This window comes from Tasmannia lanceolata, unplaced genomic scaffold (genome assembly GCF_043159265.1).
Source record: "Tasmannia lanceolata isolate RefF3 unplaced genomic scaffold, GAP_Taslan_0.1 ptg000003l, whole genome shotgun sequence".
Classification (NCBI taxonomy): domain Eukaryota; kingdom Viridiplantae; phylum Streptophyta; class Magnoliopsida; order Canellales; family Winteraceae; genus Tasmannia; species Tasmannia lanceolata.
In genome coordinates, this window is record NW_027518680.1 from 13,164,006 (window position 1) to 13,189,127 (window position 25,122).

At 37.8% G+C, this 25,122-nt stretch overlaps 2 protein-coding genes across 3 annotated transcripts; both read left to right on the forward strand.

The window, feature by feature from the left end:
- The first annotated feature begins 2,369 nt into the window (after positions 1-2,369).
- On the forward strand, positions 2,370-13,408 carry LOC143851743 (clathrin interactor EPSIN 1-like). 2 transcript variants are annotated; one of them, XM_077361240.1, is made up of 11 exons: positions 2,370-2,592; positions 2,691-2,742; positions 7,509-7,588; positions 7,711-7,789; positions 7,934-8,017; positions 8,120-8,265; positions 8,370-8,621; positions 9,141-9,286; positions 10,207-10,385; positions 12,083-12,458; positions 12,976-13,408. In XM_077361240.1, the coding sequence occupies exons 1-11, from the start codon at positions 2,552-2,554 to the stop codon at positions 13,182-13,184; spliced, it is 1,644 nt and encodes a 547-aa protein (XP_077217355.1). In that variant the 5' UTR covers positions 2,370-2,551; the 3' UTR covers positions 13,185-13,408. The 2 variants fall into 2 exon arrangements, with proteins under 2 accessions (XP_077217355.1, XP_077217349.1); XM_077361234.1 differs by having other exon boundaries at positions 2,376-2,592; positions 10,192-10,385.
- A 4,767-nt stretch (positions 13,409-18,175) lies between these two features.
- LOC143851792 (serine/threonine-protein kinase Aurora-2-like) lies at positions 18,176-23,566 on the forward strand. Its single transcript, XM_077361278.1, has 9 exons — positions 18,176-18,338; positions 18,942-19,055; positions 20,067-20,213; positions 20,338-20,433; positions 20,793-20,888; positions 20,993-21,089; positions 21,180-21,297; positions 22,919-22,991; positions 23,096-23,566. The coding sequence occupies exons 1-9, from the start codon at positions 18,303-18,305 to the stop codon at positions 23,198-23,200; spliced, it is 882 nt and encodes a 293-aa protein (XP_077217393.1). The 5' UTR covers positions 18,176-18,302; the 3' UTR covers positions 23,201-23,566.
- The last annotated feature ends 1,556 nt before the right edge of the window (positions 23,567-25,122 follow it).

The window sequence follows — 25,122 nt, forward strand, 5'->3', positions numbered from 1 at the left end:
ATTAAAAAGGCATTATATGGGTTAAAACAATCTCACCGGACTTGGTATGCTAAGTTGAGTGATGCTCTATTTAAAGTAGGATTTAAAAGAGGCGCCGTTGATTCTTCTATGTTTACAAAAAGAAGTTTGAAAGGAATAATTATTGTGTTAATCTATGTCGATGATATTGTCATTACAGGAAATGACGAAAAGGCAATTTCAAACTTAAAAACCTACTTTCACAAAAGATTTGATATTAAGGATTTAGAAAAATTAAAATACTTTCTAAGGATTGAAGTTGCTTATTCGAAAAAGGGGATCTTCTTATCCCAACGAAAGTATGCTTTGGACTTGTTAAAAGAAACTGAAAAATTAGGTGCAAAATCATGTGAGACTCCATTTGAAATAAACAAAAAGATGAATCTCGCTGATGGAAATTTGCTTGAAGATATTAGGAGGTATCAAAGATTGGTAGGGAGGTTAATATATCTCACTATTACTTGTCCTGATATAAGTTATGCTGTTGGTATTATCAGTCAGCATATGCATGCTCTTAGAACGAATTACCTTGAAGCTGTTGAAAGAATTCTAAGGTATGTAAAAGGTTCTCCTGGTAGGGGAATTTTGATGAAAAATAATTCCCATGTAGATATTATGGGATATACATATGCAGATTTGGGCAGGAAGTCAAGCTAATAGAAGATCTACAAATGGCTATTGTATGATGGTAGGTGGTAACCTTGTCACTTTGAAAAGTAAAAAGCAGTCGGTAGTTGCCAGATCCAGTGCTGAAGTTGAATATAGAGCTATGGCGGCTGGAACGAGTGAAATTGTCTAGATAAATTTCTCCTCCGAGACATTGGTTTTCATACTAAAGAACCAATTAAAATATTTTGTGATAATCGTGCTGCTATCCATATTGCTGCTAATCCCGTTTTTCATGAACGAACCAAACACATGGAGGTCGATTGCCATTTTGTACGCGAGAAGGTTCAAGATAGAACTATTTGCACTCCTTATACTCGAAGTGAAGATCAGCTTGTAGACATATTCATAAAAGCAGTTTCAAAGTCAAGACGTCAGCAGATTCTATCCAAGTTGGGCTCCATTGACATTTTCACACCAACTAGAGGGGGAGTGTTGGATACATGTAAGAATGTTGCAGTTGGATTTCCTTGCCATTCTTGCAATATTGCCGTTGCAACCTAGTTGCTATTTGTGGGTGATTGGCTGATTTTATGGGATTAGATTGGGAATTAATATTGGCAAGATATTGTATTCCTTCTCTTTATATACTAGTAAAAACGCACGTGCATTGCACGTGCGTGAACAAAGGATTATCATCTGTAAATTCTGTAGACCAAAAACATATTTCTTACACTCCCTATGAAAAAAAAGAGTACTATATAACTTACACCATAGGATGATCCAAACCGTCCAATTGATGGGCCACATCGTAAATAGGGTGTTCCCAAAAAAAAACATTTCCATGCGATGATCCTAGCCCTGCAGTCTATAGAGGAACGGCATATTTAGGAAACATTTATTGGTTGGAGGGTTGTAATTATGCTATGGAAATGAATTTTGGTACACAACCTACTTACATTGTGGCCCATGAAATGGACGGTTTGGATCATCCAACGATGTAAGCCATACAGTACTTTTTCAAAAAAAAAATACTCACTATCAAGACTTACACTATATAAAAACTCTCATAATCACATCATTTCCCTCTAAATCATGGGGAAATGGGTCAAACGGGCTGTGTAAAAATCACCCGGAAATGGACGGTTTGGATCATCCTATGGTGTAGGCCGTAAAATATTTAGTACAATTTTTTCTTTTTTATAGGTAAGTTGGGGTTTTGCGGGGACCTCTACCGGCTTATTAAAAAATACTTCACTACATGGGCTTACACCATATATATTCTAAGAAGAATTTTGTGACAAAGCCTGCAAACTAAAAACATATTTCTTACACTCCGTATTAAAAAAAACAGTATTGTATAACTTACACCATAGGATGATCCGAACCGTCCAATTGATGGGCCTATTTACATAGGGTGTTCCTAAAAAACACATTTTACGGGAAAATGAAAATATAACAAGAAAATACAAAAAGAATGTACTAAAATATGACAATTACGGAAAAAAGTACAAAGCAAAAATTAAGAATTATGACAATTACGGACGAAAAGGCATAAAAAATGAGACAGCTGGCCTTTTTTTTAACTCATGTGCGGAAATGACGAAGAAGAAAATCTGCCCAACCACGTAAACTAGTTTTTGTTTTCACCCTTAAAAACAAAACAAATCAATCAAAGGCCTTGTTTGTTTTTTATTGTTGCAATCGATTGTGGGTCCCAAATAATCGGTTTAGCCCCACAATCGGTGGTCACAATCCAAAAACGAATCGGGCCAAAGCGATTTTGCCCCAACAAAATCTCCACCTCTATCTTCCTCTACAAAACCCTAGCAGTTTCCAGATCTAGAAGAACTCTTCTATCTCACGAGTTTAATTCCATTTAAATTCAGATTTAGAGGCAATTTTTCATCCTTTCTTAGTTTCAGCCATGGATTTTATGAAAGTCCTCGATCAAACTGTCCGAGAAATGTGAGTTTCTAGGTTTTATTTTTTCTTGAAATCTTTAATGTCCGATTGAATGTCTGAAAACCTGATTTTGTTTGATTTTTGTTTCTGTTTTTTCGCAGAAAGAGAGAGGTGAATATGAAAGTTCTTAAGGTTCCAGAAATCGAACAAAAGGTAAGAAATCTTTAACTGTATTTGAATCAATGCTAAAATATATCAAAATCTTATAATTTTGGATCCATGGCATTTTCATTTCTGGAATTTAAGAATATTGTATTGTATGGGAACCCTACGGTAGGAAATTCCTTATTTTCTGTTATTTAGACACTCGAATCTAGGATCATTTGCCAAAATCAGAATTATATGTTAATTCTGCACTGTTTCTGTACCACTTTTGCAACACTTTTGTTTTGCTTATGGTATCTAGTCATTATTTTTTCTCTCTAGTTATCACTTATCAGTTAAAGATCACTATCTATAGAGTATAGACTATATATGAGAGGAATTGATGGCAGTGTTACATGAGTGTCAGTGCTTAGGTGTAGGATACACTTTGACAGCACTTTGTTATCAGCTGCAATAGTAACTCTCGGTCCCTCCCACCAAGTCTCATTGTCTTGGCAGATGTCGATTCAGTCCCTTGATCGGCTGTCTTTAACTACCAATCTACCATCTTATATGATTATCGTATCTTACCTATCCGCTCCATCCTTGGCCAGCTTATCTGCATCTTCATTTGCCGAGTGCATCCTATGTCGAAATTTAGGCTCGACCCGCTCGACAAGGTATCTGATTTCGTCAATGAGATATGGTCCCATTGCTTTGTGGGTTGCCCATGTTTTGACATTGAATGAATTGCCTTCAATGACTAGTGGACCTGAGCTGTTTACCGCAAACCCCATAGCAATGCTTTTGCTTCCGCCTTGTTTGCATCACACACCAACTGGTCCTGAATAAGATAAGAGTTTTTATCCATTTGAATCTTGGGTTTCCTTTTGCGCTGCCATCAAAATTCATCATGACCCAAAGGGGGCAGATTGAAGGTGACCACCTCGGAATCACTTTATTTTTCTCTCCTCTCTTGCATTACCACCTCCCAGTTTCTTAGAATCTCACTGGTGCTACAGCTAGGTTCATCCCTACCAACCCGACTCCAATGGATGAGGTCGGTCTTGATATTTAGTGCAATTTTCCTCATCCTCTATCCTCGATTTTTAGCATTGAAGACTCGATTATTCCGTTCATTCCATAAATGCCTAATAATTACGAATGATGTTAGCCTCCATGCTGCTTGCCCCACTTCGTCAAATGGATCCCCACTTTGTCAAATGGATCTCCACTCCACTCTAGAAGAATATGCTTTATAGATCTTTGAAGAGACCATGATACTCCAAAGCTGTTTATGATGTTCATCCAAAGGCTGTAAGAGAAGGGGCAGTGCACCAATAAATGTTCCAGTGATTCTTCATTACTCTTGCAAAGAACGCACTAACTTGGTAGATGGATTTTCCTTCTTTTCAAGCGATCACATGTGTTCATCTTTCTCCATACTACCGTCCATTCAAAATCGACAATCCGTGGTGGATCTTGAGATTTCCACACCTTTTCACACCTGGATTCTCTCCTAGGTAACGATGCCAACCTGTAGAAAAAAGATCGAACCGTGACAGAGCTGGTGGAGTCTGGCATTGACACCCTACGGTCCAAAGATTTAGAGCAATAATAAGAGTAAAGACTAAAGATGCAACAGGAGGATAGACAAGCTTCTTAGTACTTCGTCCTTAAGGTTACGGTTAAGCCTAATTTACCACATTGCACCCTCATCCCTCCCCCTCTCCAATTAATCACTCACCTTTGCCTCCCTATTGGTCGCTAACAAGAAGATGCTCGGGATTGCATGACACAACTCAGACTCTCCTAACCACAGGCCTACCCAAAACCTTATCCCATCCCCTCTCCCCCCTAGGTGTACCCAAAACCATATGCCATCCCTCTCCCACTCTAACCCTAAGGATTTGTACAAGGATCTAGACTCGCAAATAGACTTCCATGCACCTGACCGAGTCTTCACTTAAACAAGGGTTTTTACACACCCCGGGAACCCCGCCCATATTTATCCCCTATGATTTGGTGTCATAGTTCATTTTCTCTTCCCCAAACCTCCACAACCACTTTCCTCGGAGTACCTTATTTCTTAGTTTAATGTTTCTGATATTAAGGCCACCATATTTTTTCCACCTGCATAACTTTTTTCCCATTTCATCAAATGCTTGAATTTTTCTTTCATTCCACTCCTTCCCGTTGGAAATCTCTTTGCAATCTTTCTATTTTCTTTTCTACTTTGTCCGAGACTGCATACAAAGACAAGAAGTATGCTGCTAAATTGGATAGTGCTGCCTTTATCAGTGCTATTCTCCCCCCATAAGATAGATAATGCTTCGAGGAACCTAGCTTTCTTTCCATCCTTAAAACCATAAGGCCCCAAAGAGTCGCCTTAGGTATTCCATACCCAATGGTAGGCCAAGGTACGTTATTGGAAAATCTTCTTCTTTGCACCCAACTATTTGAGCGAAACCTCTCAATTCTTCTGTCTGTAGATTTTTTTCCTGCAAGGTAGCATTTTATGAAGTCAATCTTTAGGCCACTTGGTCCTTACTTGGGTTTATTAACTTTTCTCTCATACCATACAATGTATAAGACACCCAAAGCATATCCTTGCCTCTTTGAATTTTGTCAAGATTGGTATGCAATACAATGAAATTATGAAAGTTTTAAAGTGAGATTCTGGAGATCATAATTGCTCATCACTGGTTTGAATGTGGTCTACTGACACTGTTGAAGTGTCCTTGTTTTCCTTCGTTTAGGTACACTCTTCAATCTAGAATCATTTTCTGAAAGCAGAATTACATGTCAGTTCATAGGCATTCTGTACCTCTTTTTGCACAACTTGTGTTTTGGTTTTGATGTCTAAACAGTATTCTTTTCCCAGTTAACAATTAGAAGTCCAGTGTATATAGATGATAAGAGTCTAGATTAGGTATTGCATAAGATGATTGACATGGTTATAAGTGCTTACCCTTGCAAAATAAGTCGAATTTTATGGAAATTAATCTCAAACTCTTCATTTTATTGTTGTTTCAATTTATTATTTCATTCTATTAGGGCGCCTTTGGATTGCTGGAATCGGCCTCTGCTTCTATATCCGTTGATTCAGGCGTTTGGTTTGGCATTGTTGGCATAAAGAGAAACCTTGGGCGGAATATTTGATGGAATTTCGAGCATATTTTGATACCGCCTGAAGAGGTGGATGCTCCCTCCCTCCCTCCCTCCCTCTCTCTCTCTCTCTCCCTCCCTCCCTCCCTCCCTCCATATTTTGATACCGCCTGAAGAGGTGGATGCTCTCCCTCCCTCCCTCCCTCTCTCTCTCTCTCTCTCTCTCTCTCTCTCTCTCTCTCTCTCTCTCTCTCTCTCTCTCTCTCTCTCTCTCTCTCTCTCTCTCTCTCTCTCTCTCTCTCTCTCTCTCTCTCTCTCTCTCTCTCTCTCTCTCTCTCTCTCTCTCTCTCTCTCTCTCTCTCTCTCTCTCTCTCTCTCTCTCTCTCTCTCTCTCTCTCTCTCTCTCTTGAGAATCTCGGTTTTGGGTTGCTCCTCCGATTCCAATGTTCAACCGAAAACTGGAATTGGAGTTCAGATTCCCTTTACACATAGAATAAGAACAGGAATGGAATGTGTTGAATATTCCGAGTGTTTGGATTACCGAATTTGGCATCATGCTCTGATTCTGTCGATTCCAGCATTTGGTTCAAATTGTTGCATGGAATGGAGGGCGAAAATAACCAGGCGGAATCAGTCCCATGGTTTAGGGTGTTCATCCGTTAACTGCCGAAGGAGGCGGTATTCTGATTCTAGGGAATCTGACTAAAATGACGATCAAGCTTCTGTCATATGACTCTCTCTGGACGACCCTCTCCTCTCCTCTCCTCTCCTCTCTTCTCCTCTCCTTCTTTTCAATGTTATCTATCTGGCTGAGCACCAATGCAGCCTTCTTCGTGTGTGTCTTCTTGGAGAAGGTGGATGATAATCATCTTACATTAAAAATACCGGATGTAACTTTGCTTTTGTGTTGGTTAAATTCTGGTTTGATCCACGGTCAATAGATATTATAACACTTAAAACAAGCATAAACTGAAATAGATGTCCACGATCTATAACAACAAATCTGAACTTTATTACAGAGTCATAAGGACTGAAATTTCTGGGCAATTTGCTTGAAAAATAGTCTTATTCCTCTCTTTTTTGTGCTGCTTAAATAGATTAAGTGCACTTCTGTGCTCTGCTTTTGTAGGCATGAATAATGACTTTCAATCTCTGATTTAGTGAGAAAACCTAAAAAAAAATTTAAAAAATCAATGTACGGTGGGTTGTTTGAGCAGGATTGGGAGCTTCAAATATTGATTTTATGAATTGTTTGGGCAGCAAATTAGGTACAGGAAAATATCCGTGGTTTTGTGAGTGTTAAAGAAGTGATTTTATTCGGTATGTTGTCAATGAATGATATAGTGCATCTTTCTAGGTTTTAGGTCGTGAAAAATCCTCATTGCTGCCCCCTCAATGAGGATTTTGAACGGGTACCAAACTCTAGAATTGGAATCTTGACTGATTTCCTGGATGAATTCCACTGCTTACAGAAACACTTGAATAGGAATTGTCATTCCGTTTGCGGACGAATTAGAATGTGAATGGAATGTGATATTGGTTTAGAGTACTGATTCCTGCAATCCATATGCAACCCTTGGGCACTGTTTGTTTCAGATTGTGACAACCGTTTGTATCCCCCAAAAATAGGTTTGGGGTTACAATCGGTTGTCACAATCTGAAACGTACAGGGCATTAGTGTTATGAATTTGGCCTTTATATGACTCTTTTTACATTTTGAATCACAGGTTCTCGATGCGACAAATAACGAACCTTGGGGTCCTCATGGCTCTGCCTTATCTGAGATTGCACAGGCCACCAAAAAATTGTAACTCCACTTCTGTGTTCTGTGAGTTCTATTATGTGCCTTATCTTGTTGCTATATGTTCTGTCCCGGCATATGTAACTTGTTTCTTTGGTACAAATCTGGATCTTGTAATTTTCATATAGCACCGAATGCCAGATGGTTATGAATGTACTATGGACAAGATTGAATGATACTGGTCGAAACTGGCGTCATGTGTATAAGGTAGTACTATTCTTTTCAGTGCTTTCCATGCTATTCATCTTCATTAAATGGTCTATTTTGTAGCTTCTATGCTTTCTCAGACCATTCCCTTTTCTAGTCTTTATCCTCTGTTTATAAGTCTGGTGAAATTTCTTCCTGTCTCAGGCATTGGCTGTTATAGAGTATTTGGTGGCTAATGGATCTCAACGTGCTATTGATGACATTATAGAACATACTTTCCAAATCTCAGTGAGGCTTCTCTTATATTTCATTCCACTTTTATATTAAAAGTAAATTGAGCATATTTTCCACCAAAATGTTGTTTTCTTGATTTGCTCTGTATTGGTAAAGGCAATCGCAGGTTTTGAATATGTTGAGCCTAACGGAAAGGATATGGGTATCCTTGTGAGAAAGAAGGTTGAAACCATCTTAGGCCTTTTGAATAATAAGGATAAAATAGAAGAGGTCAGAAACAAAGCTTCTGCAAACCGTGATAAGTGAGTGCATGGATCCATATTGAAATATAGGCTCTTATACCCAGATTCTATGGAAATGTTTGTGCTGAAATTAGAGTGAATTATACAGCTTCCACTTTTTCTAGGTATTTTGGACTTTCTTCAACGGGAATAACTTACAAGTCAAGTTCAGCTTCATATGGCAGCGGTATCTTCCGACATAATGACCGTTATGATGGTGAATCACTCAAAGATGGTTATAAAGACAGAGATCGACATAGGGATGAAAGTGACTATGGTGAAAAAGATGGCTTTGGTGGTCGTGATAAGTCGCAATCTCACGGAGGCCTTGCCAATGAAGGGGATGACTCAAAGAAGGGACCTGCACTATATGGCAAGTATGTGTACTTGCTAGCGTGTTAGTTTTCTCTGTTGGATGTAATGGAATTTGGGTCTTGTTTTTGTACCTGACATTGTAAATAGAGTCGACCGCAAGTAAAGCTATAATCGGATGTGATATAAAACAATGGGAAGTTGCAACAGAACCTATCGAATCTGGGAGTAAGAGTGTCTGTGTGTGCACCTATTTATGTGCTTTATAGCTGGGTGTTCAAGTGGGTTCAAGATTTAGTGGGAGAGACGAAGATGGACATGGAACATTTTCAAATTAGCCTAACCTATTAGCATGTGGCATAGGTTTGGTAATGTGTAAGTTTAGGATACATGTCCATTAATTGTGAGCTAGTTTTTTGAACATTTTCATCTCGTTTTAGTGCTGATTTGTCTTTATCCTTTTTTATCGTAAATTTGTACTTATCCTTAAATTTGTACTTATCCTTCTGCATTTTTCGGGGCCAATGTGACCAAGGAATTCTTCTATGTTGTGCTTATATCAGTATGCTTTTTTTCTACATCAGGAATTCATCGCCATCTACTACTTCAAGGGCATCAACGAAGCTCTCTGACTCTGATGATAAATATGGTCCTATCCCTTCCCAAAGCTCAAGTGCACCTGTTCATGATGATTTTGATGACTTCGACCCACGAGGATCTTCCACCACTGGTGAGGGTTCAGTATTTGTATCTAATGGAGCCTGGTTTTTTAATTCATCTGACTTGGAAAAATTGTGTCTTGTGCTTATATCTTCTTAGCTGTAATTATTTGTGATTATCAGCACATCTAATGCAGCTAGTAATAACCTCACTCTACATTTGTTTGGATGCATTTGTTGAATAGAAAGGTAGATGACAGGGTGGAGAAAGTAGAAAATAGGTATTATAATTCCCATGTAAGGTCGTCTGTGAGTTGATAGATGCTTAAGAATGCCTGTATTGAGCATTGCCCAGACAACTGAATGCGGTGAGGGCCTAGAGCTATATGATCATCTCCCACCATGATTTGCTCCTTTTGTCCTTGGGCCTTTTACTGTTTTCCAGCTTTTGTTTTGATTTTTATATTTCTTCTCTCTGTGTGATGACCATCTCGGTCTCCGGTTTTTCCCATATATTTTTCTGCCATTAAAAAAAAATCATCATTCCTCTAACTCTTGAGGCAAGATGAGACCTGGAGTCAGTAAGACAATGGTAAAGAGAAGAAGGTTGAATCAGAAGAGAGTGATAAGGAGGTTGATTTTTCAGAGATCTAGAAGAACGAATCCTCTCAATATAGCACACGTTCTTCAATAAACACCAAATCTGTAACCCAAATGCTCAAGAACTCTGGTGTAGACATGGAAGGTACTTGGAATGCCCCTGGGCGAAACCATGTTGACTCATACAAGTTTCAAGTTGCTCACTGAGTTTTAGAATATTGGTATAAACAATCCTTGTTTACCTTGATATTGAATTATGGCACTACAATTTTTATTGCTTAGATTTACCTAATATGACTCATATATACACCATTTTTATGATGAATATTCTAACATGTATTTTCTTGGCTTGTAATTGGTTTAATTAATTTGACAGGATTGGCGGCTGCAGGATCTAAACAAATGGATTTATTTGGTGAGAGCTTAATTGCTGATCTCATGGATGCACCAACACTTGTTCCAACAGAGAAAACGGCCACCAACAACAATGCCTCAGCTGAGGTTGATCTGTTTGCGGATGCAACTTTTGTATCAGCCTCACCCCATGTAGAAGCGGAGGGCAGCTCCCAGGTTATATTTTTTATCCTTTGTCTTAAAGTGTACATAGTAACTTAAGTTACATTTTTTATTAACATAGAGATAATTGTTGTTAAAGTATAAAAGATAAATAACGCCTTTCTCCATTAGCTTAAGCTTTTTGGAGAAGTTGGTAAGTTAACACGGTATCAGAGCCAAAGGTCTTGAGTTCAAACCTCCTGGATAGCAAAAATCCACATGCGATGGTCAACCCAATGTGGGATCACATGTGCCACGTGTTTGCCAAGTGGGCCACACGTGCGGGGGAGTGTTATAGTATAAAAGATAAATAACGCCTTTCTCCAACAGCTTAAGCTTTTGGAGAAGTTGGTAAGTTAACAATTGTTTTGCCTTTACGCTGCAAGATTTAGTTTTATTTTTCTGTCTGTACTTTTGCAGTCACTTTACACATGATGCACCTATGGTGGGTATGATTCTTCTACCAGTGTCGGTTGTCTGAGGACATAAACCAGTCCCTATTCTTTATGTTCAGTAAATAAAATAAACCCAAATAAATCCAAGGAAAAGTGCTAACAAGAGCCCTTTTCAGTGGTCTTGTGGATAGGTTTAATGGCATAGCAAGAAAGCGCCAGTGTTCTCCCTGGACTTACAGTTGCACCCACCATTTATTTACATGGAAAGGAGGTGGCTTCTGTATAATCACTAGTGCCGTGGATAAGCCACAGCCCAAAAATACTCTTTAATTTATATAGAACACAAGAATCTAGGATTATATTGTGCTGATTTAATAAGTTGGTGTCAATTTAGGTGCGGATTTAAGAAGTTGGTGTCAATCTAGGGCCAATTCCCTATATGTATTGTATTTTGTAACTTTTTCAGTGATAGTTTATGGATTTCCGAACATTGACTTGATGACGCATTTCTTTTCTGGATTTTTGAGTTGTTTATTTGAATCCAAATCCAAGATCTGAGTTAAGCATCGCTTTTCTGGATCAACTGGTTTCTGGATCAACAGCTTTTCATTTCCCTCATATTGCAGATCTGACTGCAATCCAACTTGGAAGATGAAGAAAATCGCAAGAACTCTGAACTTTTCCCTTCTAAAATCCGTTTTTCCTGTCTCTTAAAAAAAAGGGCAGCCCACTGCACGAGGCTCCCGCCATTGCGGGGTCTGGGGAGGGCTAGATGTACGCAGCCTTACCCCTGCTTTGCAGAGAGGCTGTTTCCGTGACTCGAACCTGTGACAGGAAACCAAGTCTCTTATTGCCAATAATTAATCTATCCTAAATCCCGAATTGTTGACTTAGACGATGCAGTCCCAACATTGTTGGGGCCTGTCTCTGCATCAAACGCCCCATACACAAAGCAATCTAAAAGGGAAATCCAAACAGGCAAAGCACGACCTTTAGATAAACTAAATAAATTTTTTTCTACAACATAGCACTAGATTTTGTAGAAATAGAATGCTGTTAGCATTTTCTTTTTCTTTTTTTTTTGCATGTTCTGATTAAAAAGTTGAGGGTGTTCGGTAGTTGAATGTTTTTTCCAAGAAATCATTTTCCTTGCTGTTTCCTAGAAATCTTTTGCAGACTCTTAAAGGAATTTTGGCAATTCATTATGAAGAAAATAAATGTCTTTGGTCTTTTCAAAGTTTAGGGGTGCCATTTCTTTCCTTTATTTTGTCTATGTTTTTTTCTCACTGTGACTTTTTCTTCTCTTCAATTCTGCAGGCCAATGTTGATCTCTTTGTCCACCAACCTGCCTCCACTGCTGCATTTTCTTCAACAGTAGACTTTTTCGATGCCCCCAATCCAGCCTTGCTAACTGAAACCAAGTCATCTAAATCCGAGTCTACTAACCCCAACACCATTGATCCATTTGCTGCAATGCCTCTAAACAATTTTGAAGGATCTGATCTCTTTGGCGCCTTTACTTCTCATACCGATCCTCTATCCACTGACCCAACACAGCCTTCTGCTGATAAAGGCCTCAGAAACCAGAACCAGAACACTGTAACAGAGTCCAAGAAGGACACTTTCCAGGTCAAGTCCGGGATTTGGGCAGATACATTGAGTCGTGGTCTGATTGATCTGAATATATCTGCTCGTAAGTTGATTCTACTTTATTTCCATTGTTGCTTTTTATGTGATTATTTTGTTGCACATTATCCAGCTCGATCTATGCATCTCATTGAGAAATGGCAAGACTTTCATGGCTTTTGAATATGGGCAGTGCCCTCAGTGGTGGTAGCTCAGGGAATTCCAAGTATCTGACCCTGCAGTTACATATAAGAACAGTTATATGTCAAATAGGTCAAATGCATTGAAATGAACGGAAGTTGAAATTAATGCGTTGGTGAGTTTGAAATATTTGAGATAAGGATGACACCCGAAAAATTGGAATAGGTTTCTATCCAGATTTTCATTTTTGAATCTTCATATTGAAACTCAAGCTCCGTCTCTGTTAAGAATAGAGAAAACTAGAATGACTGTGCTTTCAACTTCCGGTAGGGATTAGCATTAGGTCAACAGTACCCAAATTCAGGAAGATGTGGACATGTTAGGGTATGGGATTTTTGTAATTCACCAACTCTTTTGACTGTAATCTTCTGATTTGTCTACAGCCAAGAAGGCATCTCTGGCAGGCATTGGAATTGTTGGCGGGCTTACTGATGGTTCAGAAGAGGAGAAAAGACACCCAACTCCAGCATACATGGGGAAGGCTATGGGTCTGGGTAAATCAGGTTTTACTTCAACTCCGCCATCAACAGGAATGGGGGGAAATGGGAGCTTTTCAAAACTAAGTGAATATCAGTTTGGAAGCTTCAAATGATCTTGATTCATTTATTTATATTACTTGAAAGTAATATGTTGACATAGAGCTTTGGGTATTTGGTGAGCTTCATCTTTCTGCTCTAAAGTAGTATGTCACAAACACAATGTTGAGATTTGATTAGTAGAGAAAAATGCTCCTGTTATTGTAATTTGAATACTACAGAAAGATGTTCCTGTTACTGTGATTTTCTTTGAACAATAGAAACGCTGCACATTTCTTTTTGTCTCCCTTGTGGCATTCTACTAATTTTGGCCATTTCTGATTCTAGGGCCTGTTTGGTTGTACATTTTGGAGGACATTACTAGCAGTTTCCTAGTAAAGTTGGGTATCATGCTACATTTGGTTGCAAAAAGGAGCCAAAACGCTATAAGACTACTTGCCCACTATTCTACTTGTCAGTCCCTTGTCTGTTAAGTGTGGCACCTTTTAACTCTTACTACTAAAAAACTTTTAAAAATAAAGTTTTTTTGGTAGTAAAGTTACAGGATTTATATCTCTTTTTTTCTCTCTTTCTTTTGTCTGTCTCTCTCCAAGGAGACTAGTAGGAGACTAATAATCCACTGTTGACAACCAAAGAGAACATGGGGTTCAGCACAACTCTCCCAAGAGACTGCTACCCCAAACTACTCTACTAGTCGACTACTTCCCCAATATTTTACTAGGACACGTGGGACATTCAAACAGACCCTAGGCAACTGTGGGGTAAATAAGAGTTGGGCTGTAGCAAAGATCAACTTCCAGATGAACATGGCCCAAAATTTGTGATTAGATCAGTTGATCTGAACCATTTGATTGAGAGATTGCAAATGGGTGTCCTAAAAGAAGTAGGCAATTGTCCAATCATGGCAATTTCACGGAAATGCCTTTTTTCTGTTCCCAACTGTGAAATGCATTTCGCGGAAAGCCATTTCATGGCTTAATTTTGCACAATAGAACAGTCACATCAGATGAATTAAATGAATAAGACAAAATCTGTTAAAAAAGTGAGCTTACATGGCGGTTCTCTCATGCAAAAGGGTCTAAAAAATTAGTACAAGATGATTAAGATTAGAAAAACCCCTCATTGCATCAAAACAAAGAAACCCATTGCATCGAGAGGGATTGGAAAAAACCCTCATTTAGGGGTGCAACTCAGGTCAGGTTGAGGCTGACCCGGCCCGAGGCACGTGTTTTTTCCAACCCTTTTCTTCAACCCGAACCGACCCAAGTTCAACCTTCAACCCGACTTGAGTTTTTAAGTGTAACAATAAAAATTCATAAGAAAAACATCGGGTTTCACTCGGGTCGGGTTGCCCAAATCCTCAACCTGAACTCGAAGTCAACCCGAACCTGAATTTTTTTCGGGTTGAACCCCACCAATGTAGATGAACCCAACTAATGTCAGGAGTAGACTTGGTCGATTTGAGCCGGGTAGATCCTTTCACTTTCTTCATGAAATTTTTCTAAAGGATTCATTAGCCGACCCCAACTTGTTTGGGACAAAGGCTTAGATGAGTTGAGTTGAGTTGACTTGTAATATGCTATTGTCTATTGATAATGATGATGGCAATGACTATATTTTGATTAGCTCCACATTACTATCAGATTGAGATTATGTGAAAAATGGACTGAAGTAACATGGAAGAGGAGATCAAAGTGATAAAAAGAACACCATTGTGAATTCCAAGAGGGCACAAATCTATTGGAGCAAACTAGGTCTATAAGACAAAGATGAAACAAGGAATAGTTGGTGACAAAAAAAATGAAGGCAACAGCTCAAAATCGAATACACAAATTCTTTGCATCAGTAGCTAACCTGGAAAAATTAGCACTGTCATAAGTTGATTCCACAAAAAACATCACAAGATAATATACTCTGTTGAAGCAGTGGTGTAATTAGAGTACCCAATTAGGGGCACTCTTGTCTTCTCACATGTAACCATAGGATCTTGAGTACATATAATATGAGAGGGAGAGAAGTTAATATCTCTTTTCTCTCTTCCTCTTCTACCTCCTCTCAATGGAACCTTGAATAAGTTGAACATGGTATGAGAGCCAGTGTCAGGGTCTGTTTCGTAAGAGTAACAAACATTAAAAAAAGGAGGGAGAAGGAAACCCTAGCAGTGTAATGTACTTGATAGCAATAAGTGTTAGAACAAATGCACAAAATAAAATAAGATAGTACCCGAAACAAAACAAGAAAGAACCCAGACTAAGAGGCGCGTACACTCTTCTTACAATAAGGTCATCAAGAGAATTGTGTATCACATAAAATAAAATAAAAAATAGAGGAACTAAATATCTTGGAATTTTTTATGAAGTCAAGAAAAAAAATCAAAGTTGATCAAATTACTGATAAGGCTACAATGTATTTCTTTTAGCAATGTATTTCTTTTTGGGATCAAAGGACTACTTTGGGTGTGTAATCTAATTGTATTTCATTTGAAATTTCTGTGAAATTTTTCAAATTTTAGATAACCAGAATAGTCCTATTATTATACTGACTGAGGACTTATAACTCAAAACCGCTTAAAACACAAGACCCAGAAATCATAAACCTCGAGTCATCAAACTCAATCCCCAACAAGCTGAAGTATACTCCACCAAATCTCTATCTTATCTTTTAGACCCTAAAATATACCCCTCGTAGTGCTGAAGCAACAAAAAATAGTAAAAGAAATCAATATTTAAGTGAATTAGAAAACCCACTTCCCAATAAAGATAAAATTTGAAAAATAAACATCTAAGGGAAAAAATATCGAATGAAATATGTGAAGGGCATGCAATGTAATTTTTCATTGGTGAGAATAAGAGATGGTGAATGAATAGATATGTGTACCTTTTGTTCAGTGCCGGTGAGACACTTTCGACAATTTCGCCTTCGAGAGCCCTCCTCTTGTCGAGAGTGAGGTATTCGTAGTATTGGGCAAGGCAAGTTTGGCCTTGCTTGTTTACCAGCAATATGAAACGGATTCCCATTCTCTTCTTCCTCCCATTATGAGAGGAAATAGTTTGGAGTTTGGAACTTTGGAGCACAGTTACCAGTGTGGTAAACGAATTCGGAAAACGAAACGTGAAACGGAAACGGAAAACGCATGAAAACAAATACAAGGGAAACGACAATAGAAAATCGTACAAGAAACGTCTTAGGAAATGATGTATTTTTTCCAAAATGATTTTCGTAACTTTTTTTTTATGGGCTGATTTTCGTAACTTCCACACATGTTTCCTACACGTTTCATACACACTTTCTACGAGTGTTGCATACGTTTATCTCGCGTTTACACATTATTTACATAAGTTTTCCATATGTTTCCCATGTGTTTCATAAACATTTCTCCAATTTTGTATCATATTTTGGAAATGCTTCTGAAACGTGTTTCCTTCATTTTAGGGGAAACAAGTTTCCCAACCGCGAGAAATGCGATTTATGGGAAACGAGTTTCTTACCCACCCAACGAGTTTCTGTCAACTATGCTTCGGAGTATATCTACATATATAAGATGGTACCCGCACTCACTTGTTTTGATATTAGCACTTATAACTGTTCTTTGATGAATTTGCACATTTTCAATGGAAAATATATGAGTGGGCATAATAAGCACCAATGAGTTGAGCATAACACCCACTTGCTTGGCAAAATGTGATTTGGAAAAAAAGAAAAGAAAGGGGGGTGTTTGGGGGTGGGGGGAGGAGAGAGGAGGAGGGATGATTTGAGTTTAATATGGTATTGGCTAAAAATGTAGTAAAAAAATGAAAAAGACAAAAAATATGCATTTAAATTTTTGTCATTTGCAAATTTTAGAGGGGTAAAGTTAGAAATTTGGCCCAAAAATGCGTTATTAAAACACATTTTAAACGTTTTTCTCAAATAAGGATTGTTAATGGGGTCCAAGTTTGAGACACTAAGTAGGCTATTAGCCATGACGCCGATTATATTTATAGTGATGATGATATTGCGGTATTGTAGCTACTAAAGTAATTATTGGTGGTAACTTTTGGAGCCAATGTCGAAATGTTTATCAGCAACGGTTGCATATTACTATGACAGTTTGAAATTTGCCTCCGCTGTGAATAAAAAATATGGCGGCAAGTGCTTGCGGGAAATACAATGCGGAAAATCGTTAAGGATGGTAATGTGAAACCGCTGGCCGTGTGTGATTAAAAATTAATTTTTTTTTTATTTGATAAGGTGATGGTATTGAATCAACAATGGCCATATAAATTCTAGTAGCCTCGGTTTGAACGATGGAAAAAATACCTATTTATTTTCGGCCAATCCCAGCATTGGCCGAAAATAAATAGGTTAGATCTAATCTCAATTGACTTGAGACAATATTTATTTATTTATTTATTTTTGCATATTCTTGATGAACCAGTCTACATATTTCCGGAATGTTTCAACGGGTCCAATCCTCATTGTAATACAATGTGGTGCCCCCCACGAATAGCATGGTAGGTCTCACCTTTGACATTAGGGAAGAGATATATTCGCTCTCTTTTCTTCCTTGACCCAGCCCCTCTAGAGTATTTATGACTACTCATTTTCACTACGAGGGGAGTGGTCCCTGGAAGAAAAAGGGACAAATATATCATTTCCCTAAATATTATGGGAAATGTTATATGATCGCACTCCTCACTTTATTAAAATGTACCGTATAACCCGCACCATAGGATATCCAAACCGTCCATTAGATGGGCCACAACCTAGATATGTGCCCCAAAAATCAATTCCATAGGTTCATCCTAACCCTCCGATCACAACCTATCTACGTTGTGGCCCATCTAATGGATGGTTTGGATCATCCTATGGTGCCGGCCATATGAGATCCAAAGTAACGACTATCATGTGGACGGTTCCGATGAACCAAAGTTCTATCTGGGCCCACTTCCCCGTTCCCCTCCGATAAGGAATTCAAAAAAGGATCCAATTCAAAATCAACACACTGAGTTTGAAAATATATTTTTTTTCAAAAATCCGATGTGGCAAAAACGAAGTTTTTAATTAGACCACGTGATCCCGTTAGAATTCGACCGTTGTGAAAAACCCTCAGACTAAATTTTCATTTCTCAGCCTCTGTATCAAATTCAAACACAGACACAGACACACACACTCTCTCTCTCTCTCTCTCTCTCATGGCGATCGCTGGAGGAAACCAAGAAGAAGAGAAGGTAAGTAAAAGGATTTGAGAAATCTATGGTTTAATGCTTGAAAGAAACTAGGGTTTCCTCTATTGCAGTAGGAATGTGAGAATTTAGGCTTCTTTTCTGAGTTTTTACCTTTTCTTTTCTCTGATTTTTTTTCTTTTTTTTAGAGGGATTCTTTTCATAACTTTCTAGAAATCTGTGGTTAAATGCTTGAATGAAACTAGGGTTTCCTCTATTACACTAAGGATGTGAAAATGTAGGGGTCTTTTCTGACAGTTTTAGTGTTCATCATGAACAATAAGATTAAAGCTAGGGTTTCTCATTGAGTGTTGGGTTTTAAACTAGGGTTTCCTATATTGCACTAAGGATGTGAGAATATAGGGTTCTTTTCTGACTCTTGCAGTGTTCACCAAGATCAGTAGGATTAAAGCTAGGGTTTCTCATTGAGTGTTGGGTTTCTGATTGTCTGAAATGTAGGTTTCTGAGGGAATGCAGGGTTCTTATGGTCTGTTTGCAAGAACCTAGGGTTTTACTTTTTCTTCTTGTAATTTGCGGATGAAACTTTTTCTTCTTGGAATCTATGGTTTTTTTTTGGCTTTTCTAATTTGTATTTTTTTTTTTTTTCAGGCTTCTTTGGGGGTACCAGCAATGGAAATGAGGTGGACTCTTAATGATTTTGACATTGGCAAGCCTCTTGGTAGAGGAAAGTTTGGACATGTTTATTTGGCCAGAGAGAAAAAGGTAGTGGCATTTGGTTTGTGTTGCCCCAACCTTTTTTCCTTTTCCTTTTAGTCTTCTCATCTTTAGATTGGATTGCATCGAATTTTCTTGTTTTTAATATGTTGTTTCTTTGTTTTTGTTTTTTTAAATGGGTTTCTTATAGTAGATGGATCCATGGATCTCCGTGTGCTATTACTGGAAATTTTAGAGTTTTTTTTATCTTCTTCTGTTTTGGTTTTGTGCTGTGTCTTTTGGCTTCTTCAAAACTGTGTTGCTGTTCCATATGATGGTTTTGAGCTGCAGAACTGCATAAGGTTTTTGTATGTTGTTTTAGGCCCTGTTTGTTTTGGATTTTGAGAATCGATTGTGAGTCCAAAACTGATTATTGGGCTCAAATTACTCAAAATTAAATGTAAATTTGAGCCTAATAATCAGTTTTGAACTCACAATCTGTTGTCAAAATCCAAAGCAAACAGGGCTTTAGCGCTTCTACATCTATTGCATATGGAATTGCCCATGAGACAGTTCTAGTTTGGTTTTTTCTGCTTCGCTTATGAATTAAATTTAACAATTCACCTCCTCATAACATTTAACAATTCACTCTTTATGAGGAGGGATTAATCAGTTTTTAAATGGAATCTTTACATAACTCCCTAAAAGTTAAAATAACATGATGTTTTTCTGCTTGTAGTACTATATTCAACAAGTTAGATTGTTTAGATGTTATTTATCACAACGTTAAGATTCCATTACACCTATGTTATAGATTTTTGATATTCAAGGATTGCATTACACTTTGACTGGTGAGTATTGATGAATATTCAGTCTCAGGTGCTTTCATATATGAATCTGCTTATTGAGATTTTTTATCTGCAAGTGACATTGTTTGCATGCTTTATTCTACCAATGTTAATTATGCTTGTCCTATGAAATGTGTCCTTCACCTATTTGAAGAAAGGTTTTTTTTCTATATTCTTGTGCATATTATTCTTAGTAACAACCAATAATTTCACTTTTCTTTTCTTGAAATAGAGCAACCAAATCGTGGCACTTAAAGTTCTCTTCAAAAGCCAACTGAAACAATCCCAGGTTGAGCATCAACTACGTAGAGAAGTTGAGATACAATGTCATCTCCGGCATCCAAATATACTACGCCTCTATGGATACTTCTATGATCAGGTTCAAAAAAAATATTTCTATCACATCCTCTCTATATTTGCAGTCTGGTCGTGACTTTCAATGCAAAGGAAACAACAATATAACTTGTTGACTCATTGTTTCCTTTTTCCTTCTTAAATTGCAGTCTCGAGTTTACTTAATATTGGAATATGCAGCCAAAGGAGAACTTTATAAGGAACTGCAGAAATGCAAATACTTTAGTGAAAGACGTGCTGCAACTGTGAGTACTCTGTATTTTATGAATTATGGTGACATATCATATTTTCTTCTTTTACATTTTACAAAGTATATTTTCTGTAATACCAATGATATTACAGAAACTGTAGCATCTATATAAAGTTGATATGACATGGTTCTATTAAAATGAAGTTCTATCAACCATTTATGATTTAGTTTCGTATTACATTTCTAAAACAATTATATGGAGAATAGCTGAAATATGATAAAATTTGTATCAACTGCAGTCAATCTCCACACAGAACAACTTACATTTGGTCTGCATCCTTCTTTTATTTTCTTTTACATTTATGCAAATACTGTATCTGATTTAATACGGCTTTTATGTGCATGATCATACAGTACATTGCTTCCTTAGCGAGAGCCTTAATATACTGCCATGGAAAACATGTCATACATAGAGACATTAAACCTGAGAACCTTCTCATCAGTATGCAGGTATATCTTACTTGGTCATGTGTGTCTTACTTGGTCATGTGTCTTTTCCATCTATTAGTTAAAATGAATTCATATACGTATGTAATTGGGTTTTTTATCGACAGGGAGAGGTGAAAATTGCAGATTTTGGGTGGTCCGTGCACACATTCAGTCGCAGGAAGACCATGTGTGGCACATTGGATTATCTTCCACCTGAGATGGGTATGTCAAAGCAATCTCACAGTTAGCAGTGGATAATGATTTGATCCATTTAAAACCTGGTCTCTCTTACTAAAACATGTGTCCTTGCAGTGGAGAGTATAGAACATGATGCTGGTGTTGATATTTGGAGCTTGGGTGTGTTGTGCTATGAGTTTCTTTATGGATTGCCACCATTCGAAGCAAAGCAGCACTCGGACACTTATAGAAGGTATGCAAGGGCATCATATTGGGCTTGTGCTTTGATTGGGGGGTATAACATTCAGCCCTTCTGCTAGCTTGTGTTTAAAATGATGATTGGAGAGTATATTTGCAAGAGGCCATGATTCTTTCTGAGAACTATATGAAATTATATATGGGCTGGTGGGGGATCTGTGGGGAATGGTTAACTTTGTGGAATCCTAATTCAATCAGAATGGTTTATTTGTTACATAATGAAAATGAAGTGTCCTCCCTTTGGCTGTGGTCAATTTCCAGAAATGCCTTTCATCTTTCAAATTAGAAATGATATTGCTTAAAAAATCCCAACTATTTTGTTTTTCTTTTAGTCCAAAATACATCTACTCAGCAAATTCTTTCATTGATTTATGAAGTGTTGTGCAAATTAAGAAAACCAGGGAAAATGACATTTTATTGACATCAAAGCATATGTTGATGCCTGTAGAGTAATAAACTTGTGTCACATATATGGACCTCATTCTGGCAATTTGATACGTGAACAGATAAAACTTTATGATCTAAAATTTTATGACCATTTATGTTAATGGCCTGTAGATCAATAGACTTGTTTTTGTATAGTTTGTTTTCTCCCATTATTTGTACTATCGACCTTGGTCATGGTTTTTCCGCTCTATTTTAATATATTTTCCATTCAAAAAAAAAAAAAAACAGACAAAACTTTATGAATTTTCTTAGTGTAACTAAGCTTAACTTATTTGCGGATTTTTTTTACCTACTTAAGATTGTTTTTTACTAGAGGGTGAGCCTTGGCGCAGCGGTAAGGTTGCTCCATTGTGACCTGGTGGTCACGGGTTCTGGTCACGGAAACAGCCTCTCTGCAAAGCGCAGGGGTAAAGGCTGCATACATCTAGCCCTCCCCCAGACCCCGCAATGGCGGGACTCGGGAGTCTCGTGCACTAGGCCACCCTTTTTTTTTTTAAGATTGTTTTGTACTATGCGATAAAAGTTGTTCTCAATGTTCCTTCCCATCCTGCCATGGCTTTCTTTTTTCCAACTGAAAATGTTATTGCTTCAAAAATCTTGATGATTCTGCTTTTCAATCCAAACTAGAGCTACTCAGCAAGCTCTTTATTGGTTTGTGAACTTGTCCTTTAGTGTCTTCCAAATGAAGAAAACCACCGTTTGGTTGCCGGAATTTTTTTGGTTCTTGGGATTTTTGTGGAACAAAAAACTTCCTGGGAGATTGGTGGGAAAAAAAACTCCCTGGAAGTACCCTGGTAAAATAAAAATCCCATGTTTGGTTGACCAGACTATGGTGGGAAAAAAAAATGCTTTTGTTTTTGGTTGCTTGAACTGTTGGGAAGAAAAAAAATCTTCTGGAAGCTTATTTTTGGTTCCTGGGATTATTTTGGGCCCACCAACCAAACGTGGGTTTCCTGCGGAAATTCCACAAAAGTCCCAAGAATAAAAAAAATTCCGGCAACCATTGATGCCTGTAAAGTCACAGATATTTAAAGCATATGCACATCTAATTTTGGTAATTTAAAATAATTTTGAACGGGGCCAATAAAAATGTATGATTTTTTTCAGTTTTTCTAAGCTTGATTCTTTCTTGATTTCTAGCATAATTAAGATTGATTTGTGTCATGCAGGATAGTAAAAGTCGATCTCAAGTTCCCACCCATACCAATTGTTTCTTCTGCGGCAAAAGACCTCATTAGTCAGGTGAGTCCTTACATTTGTTTTTCTGCACCATCATTTGCCCAATTGAAAATGCCCATGATGAGAGTACTGTGTATGGTCAGTAAATAATTTGATTTCTTGCACAGATGCTGGTTAAAGATTCTTCAAAACGTCTTGCACTACACAAAGTTCTTGAGCATCCGTGGATTGTTCAAAACGCAGACCCCTCGGGTATCTATAGAGCAGGGTGATTGTGGAGTGAATTTTTCATTTGTGCATCATCTGTCATATAGAGGATTCACTTGCATATCGGCATTTAAGGGAATCTTGATCAGTGGGTTGGTTTTAGGGTGTTGATAGCAGGGGGTGGGAATTTCACCTTTATGATATTTCCTAACATTAGATGCATGTTGGTCTTGCTTGGTTTTCTGATCTAATGTGAGGGGTGGAGCTGTATTCTCTGCCAATGTACGTGTTGGGGACTGTGTGGCATATACTGGTGAGTGATTAGATAATGTAGTATTTGAGAAATTGCTGTAATATGACTGACTTCTTTCAAGTTAGAATTGCTTGAAGATTCTGTATTTGGATATAAGAAAATGATCTTGGTTGCTCCCTTTCGGTCTTCATCTCCGTAAGGGAGTATTATGTTTATTAGTTCTTGGCACTCATTCACACTTGTTAGTTCATGGCATTCATTCTGTCTGTAAATTCACAAGTGTGTAAAGATAGTTAATATCTATCTCTATTGTCAAATTATATAAGAGACTGTGTCCAACTTATGTAAGAGAAAAGGTACAAAAAGTAGAAAAAGGTCCAAACAATATTAGAGAAAAGGTACAAATAAAGTACAAAAAGGTTAGGCTTGGTTTTAAATTAGAACTTTTGTTGGAAGGTAGAAGTGGGTACTAAATCTCAAGCACACCTGAAGCAAAATGGAAAAAGAAAGACATGATAAATTTTATGTTGAATTTTTCAATCTTCTTCTAAATCAATGAGGTCTAAGATGCACACAAAGTCACATACACTGACTGAACAGAAAATATCAAAATTGACAGTAGAGAACTTAACTCGGGATTATTTTTTCTGCTGATTTTTTTTGGTGATCATCTTTTATGCTGATTTTTCCTGTGATTGTCTTTTTTTTTTTCGAAGTCCACCACAGGTGTGGTACCAAAATTTTTTCCCCCAGCATCACCAACACAGAACCTATTGTCTGTTGAGAAAGGATCACATGCAGTTCAGAGGTACCCCATACCTCTCTAGAAAGGGGTACAGTTAATGACTAGGCTTCATAAAACATGACCAGGCTTCATCTAAAATACTTTGGTGTACCTCTAGAAAGGGGTACAGTTAATGACTAGGCTTCATAAAACATGACCAGGCTTCATCTAAAATACTTTGCAAACGCTGTCTTCGAAGTATTCACACTGTCAAAACTCCTAGGGGCCGTTTGGATACACGGATTTTAGAATCTTGGATTTCCTCAAAATTGTACATGGGAAACGAGAGACGAAAGAGACAAGCTGTCATTTTCTGATTTCTTGCCCTTCTTTCCGACAGCAAGAGAGCAGGAGATCGTCCCATGTTTCGAGGTTTTAGAAATCTCGGGATGGGGGAGAGATTTCTAAAACCTGGATTTCTTACTTAAAATCCGAGAAACGCTGGATTCTTAAATCCAAGTATCCAAACGCCCCCCCTAATGTTTTCAGGTTCCTAATATTCTCCCTTCCTTCACTGTAAAATAAATTATCATGGAACTTCCACAGTTTATTAGAAGAATTAGATGGAAATTTAAACAGAGGATAAGTCTTCATGTAGAAATCAGTTCACCCGGCACTCCTCAACTATCCAACCAAGCATCATTGACATGTTAGAAGACATGAAATGTGGTTTCTGAGATAGAACTGGGCTCCCTCCAAACAAACACATCTGCTTCTCTGACAAATCTACAATCGAGCCAGATGAAAACACAGCTACTGTAATATAGCAACTGAGTCCGACGTGGACTTTTGTAGAATTTTCTCCATTTTTTTGGTTTTTTTATTCGGAGTTTTTCGGTGCTCTCTCTCTCTCTCTCTCTCTCTCTCTCTCTCTCTCTCTCTCATTTTTTCCTTCCTCAGACGCTCCCAGTTCCTTATTTGGATATATATAAAGATTGTTGGGGTTCCGC

Coding starts and splice junctions, on each gene's coding strand:
- LOC143851743 (XM_077361234.1), top strand. CDS start 2,552: ATGGATTTTATGAAAGTCCTCGATCAAACTGTCCGAGAAAT. Junction 2,743..7,508: donor TTCCAGAAATCGAACAAAAG/GTAAGAAATCTT, acceptor TTTGAATCACAG/GTTCTCGATGCGACAAATAA. Junction 7,589..7,710: donor GCACAGGCCACCAAAAAATT/GTAACTCCACTT, acceptor ATTTTCATATAG/CACCGAATGCCAGATGGTTA.
- LOC143851792 (XM_077361278.1), top strand. CDS start 18,303: ATGGCGATCGCTGGAGGAAACCAAGAAGAAGAGAAG. Junction 18,339..18,941: donor GAAACCAAGAAGAAGAGAAG/GTAAGTAAAAGG, acceptor TTTTTTTTTCAG/GCTTCTTTGGGGGTACCAGC. Junction 20,214..20,337: donor ATGGATACTTCTATGATCAG/GTTCAAAAAAAA, acceptor CTTAAATTGCAG/TCTCGAGTTTACTTAATATT.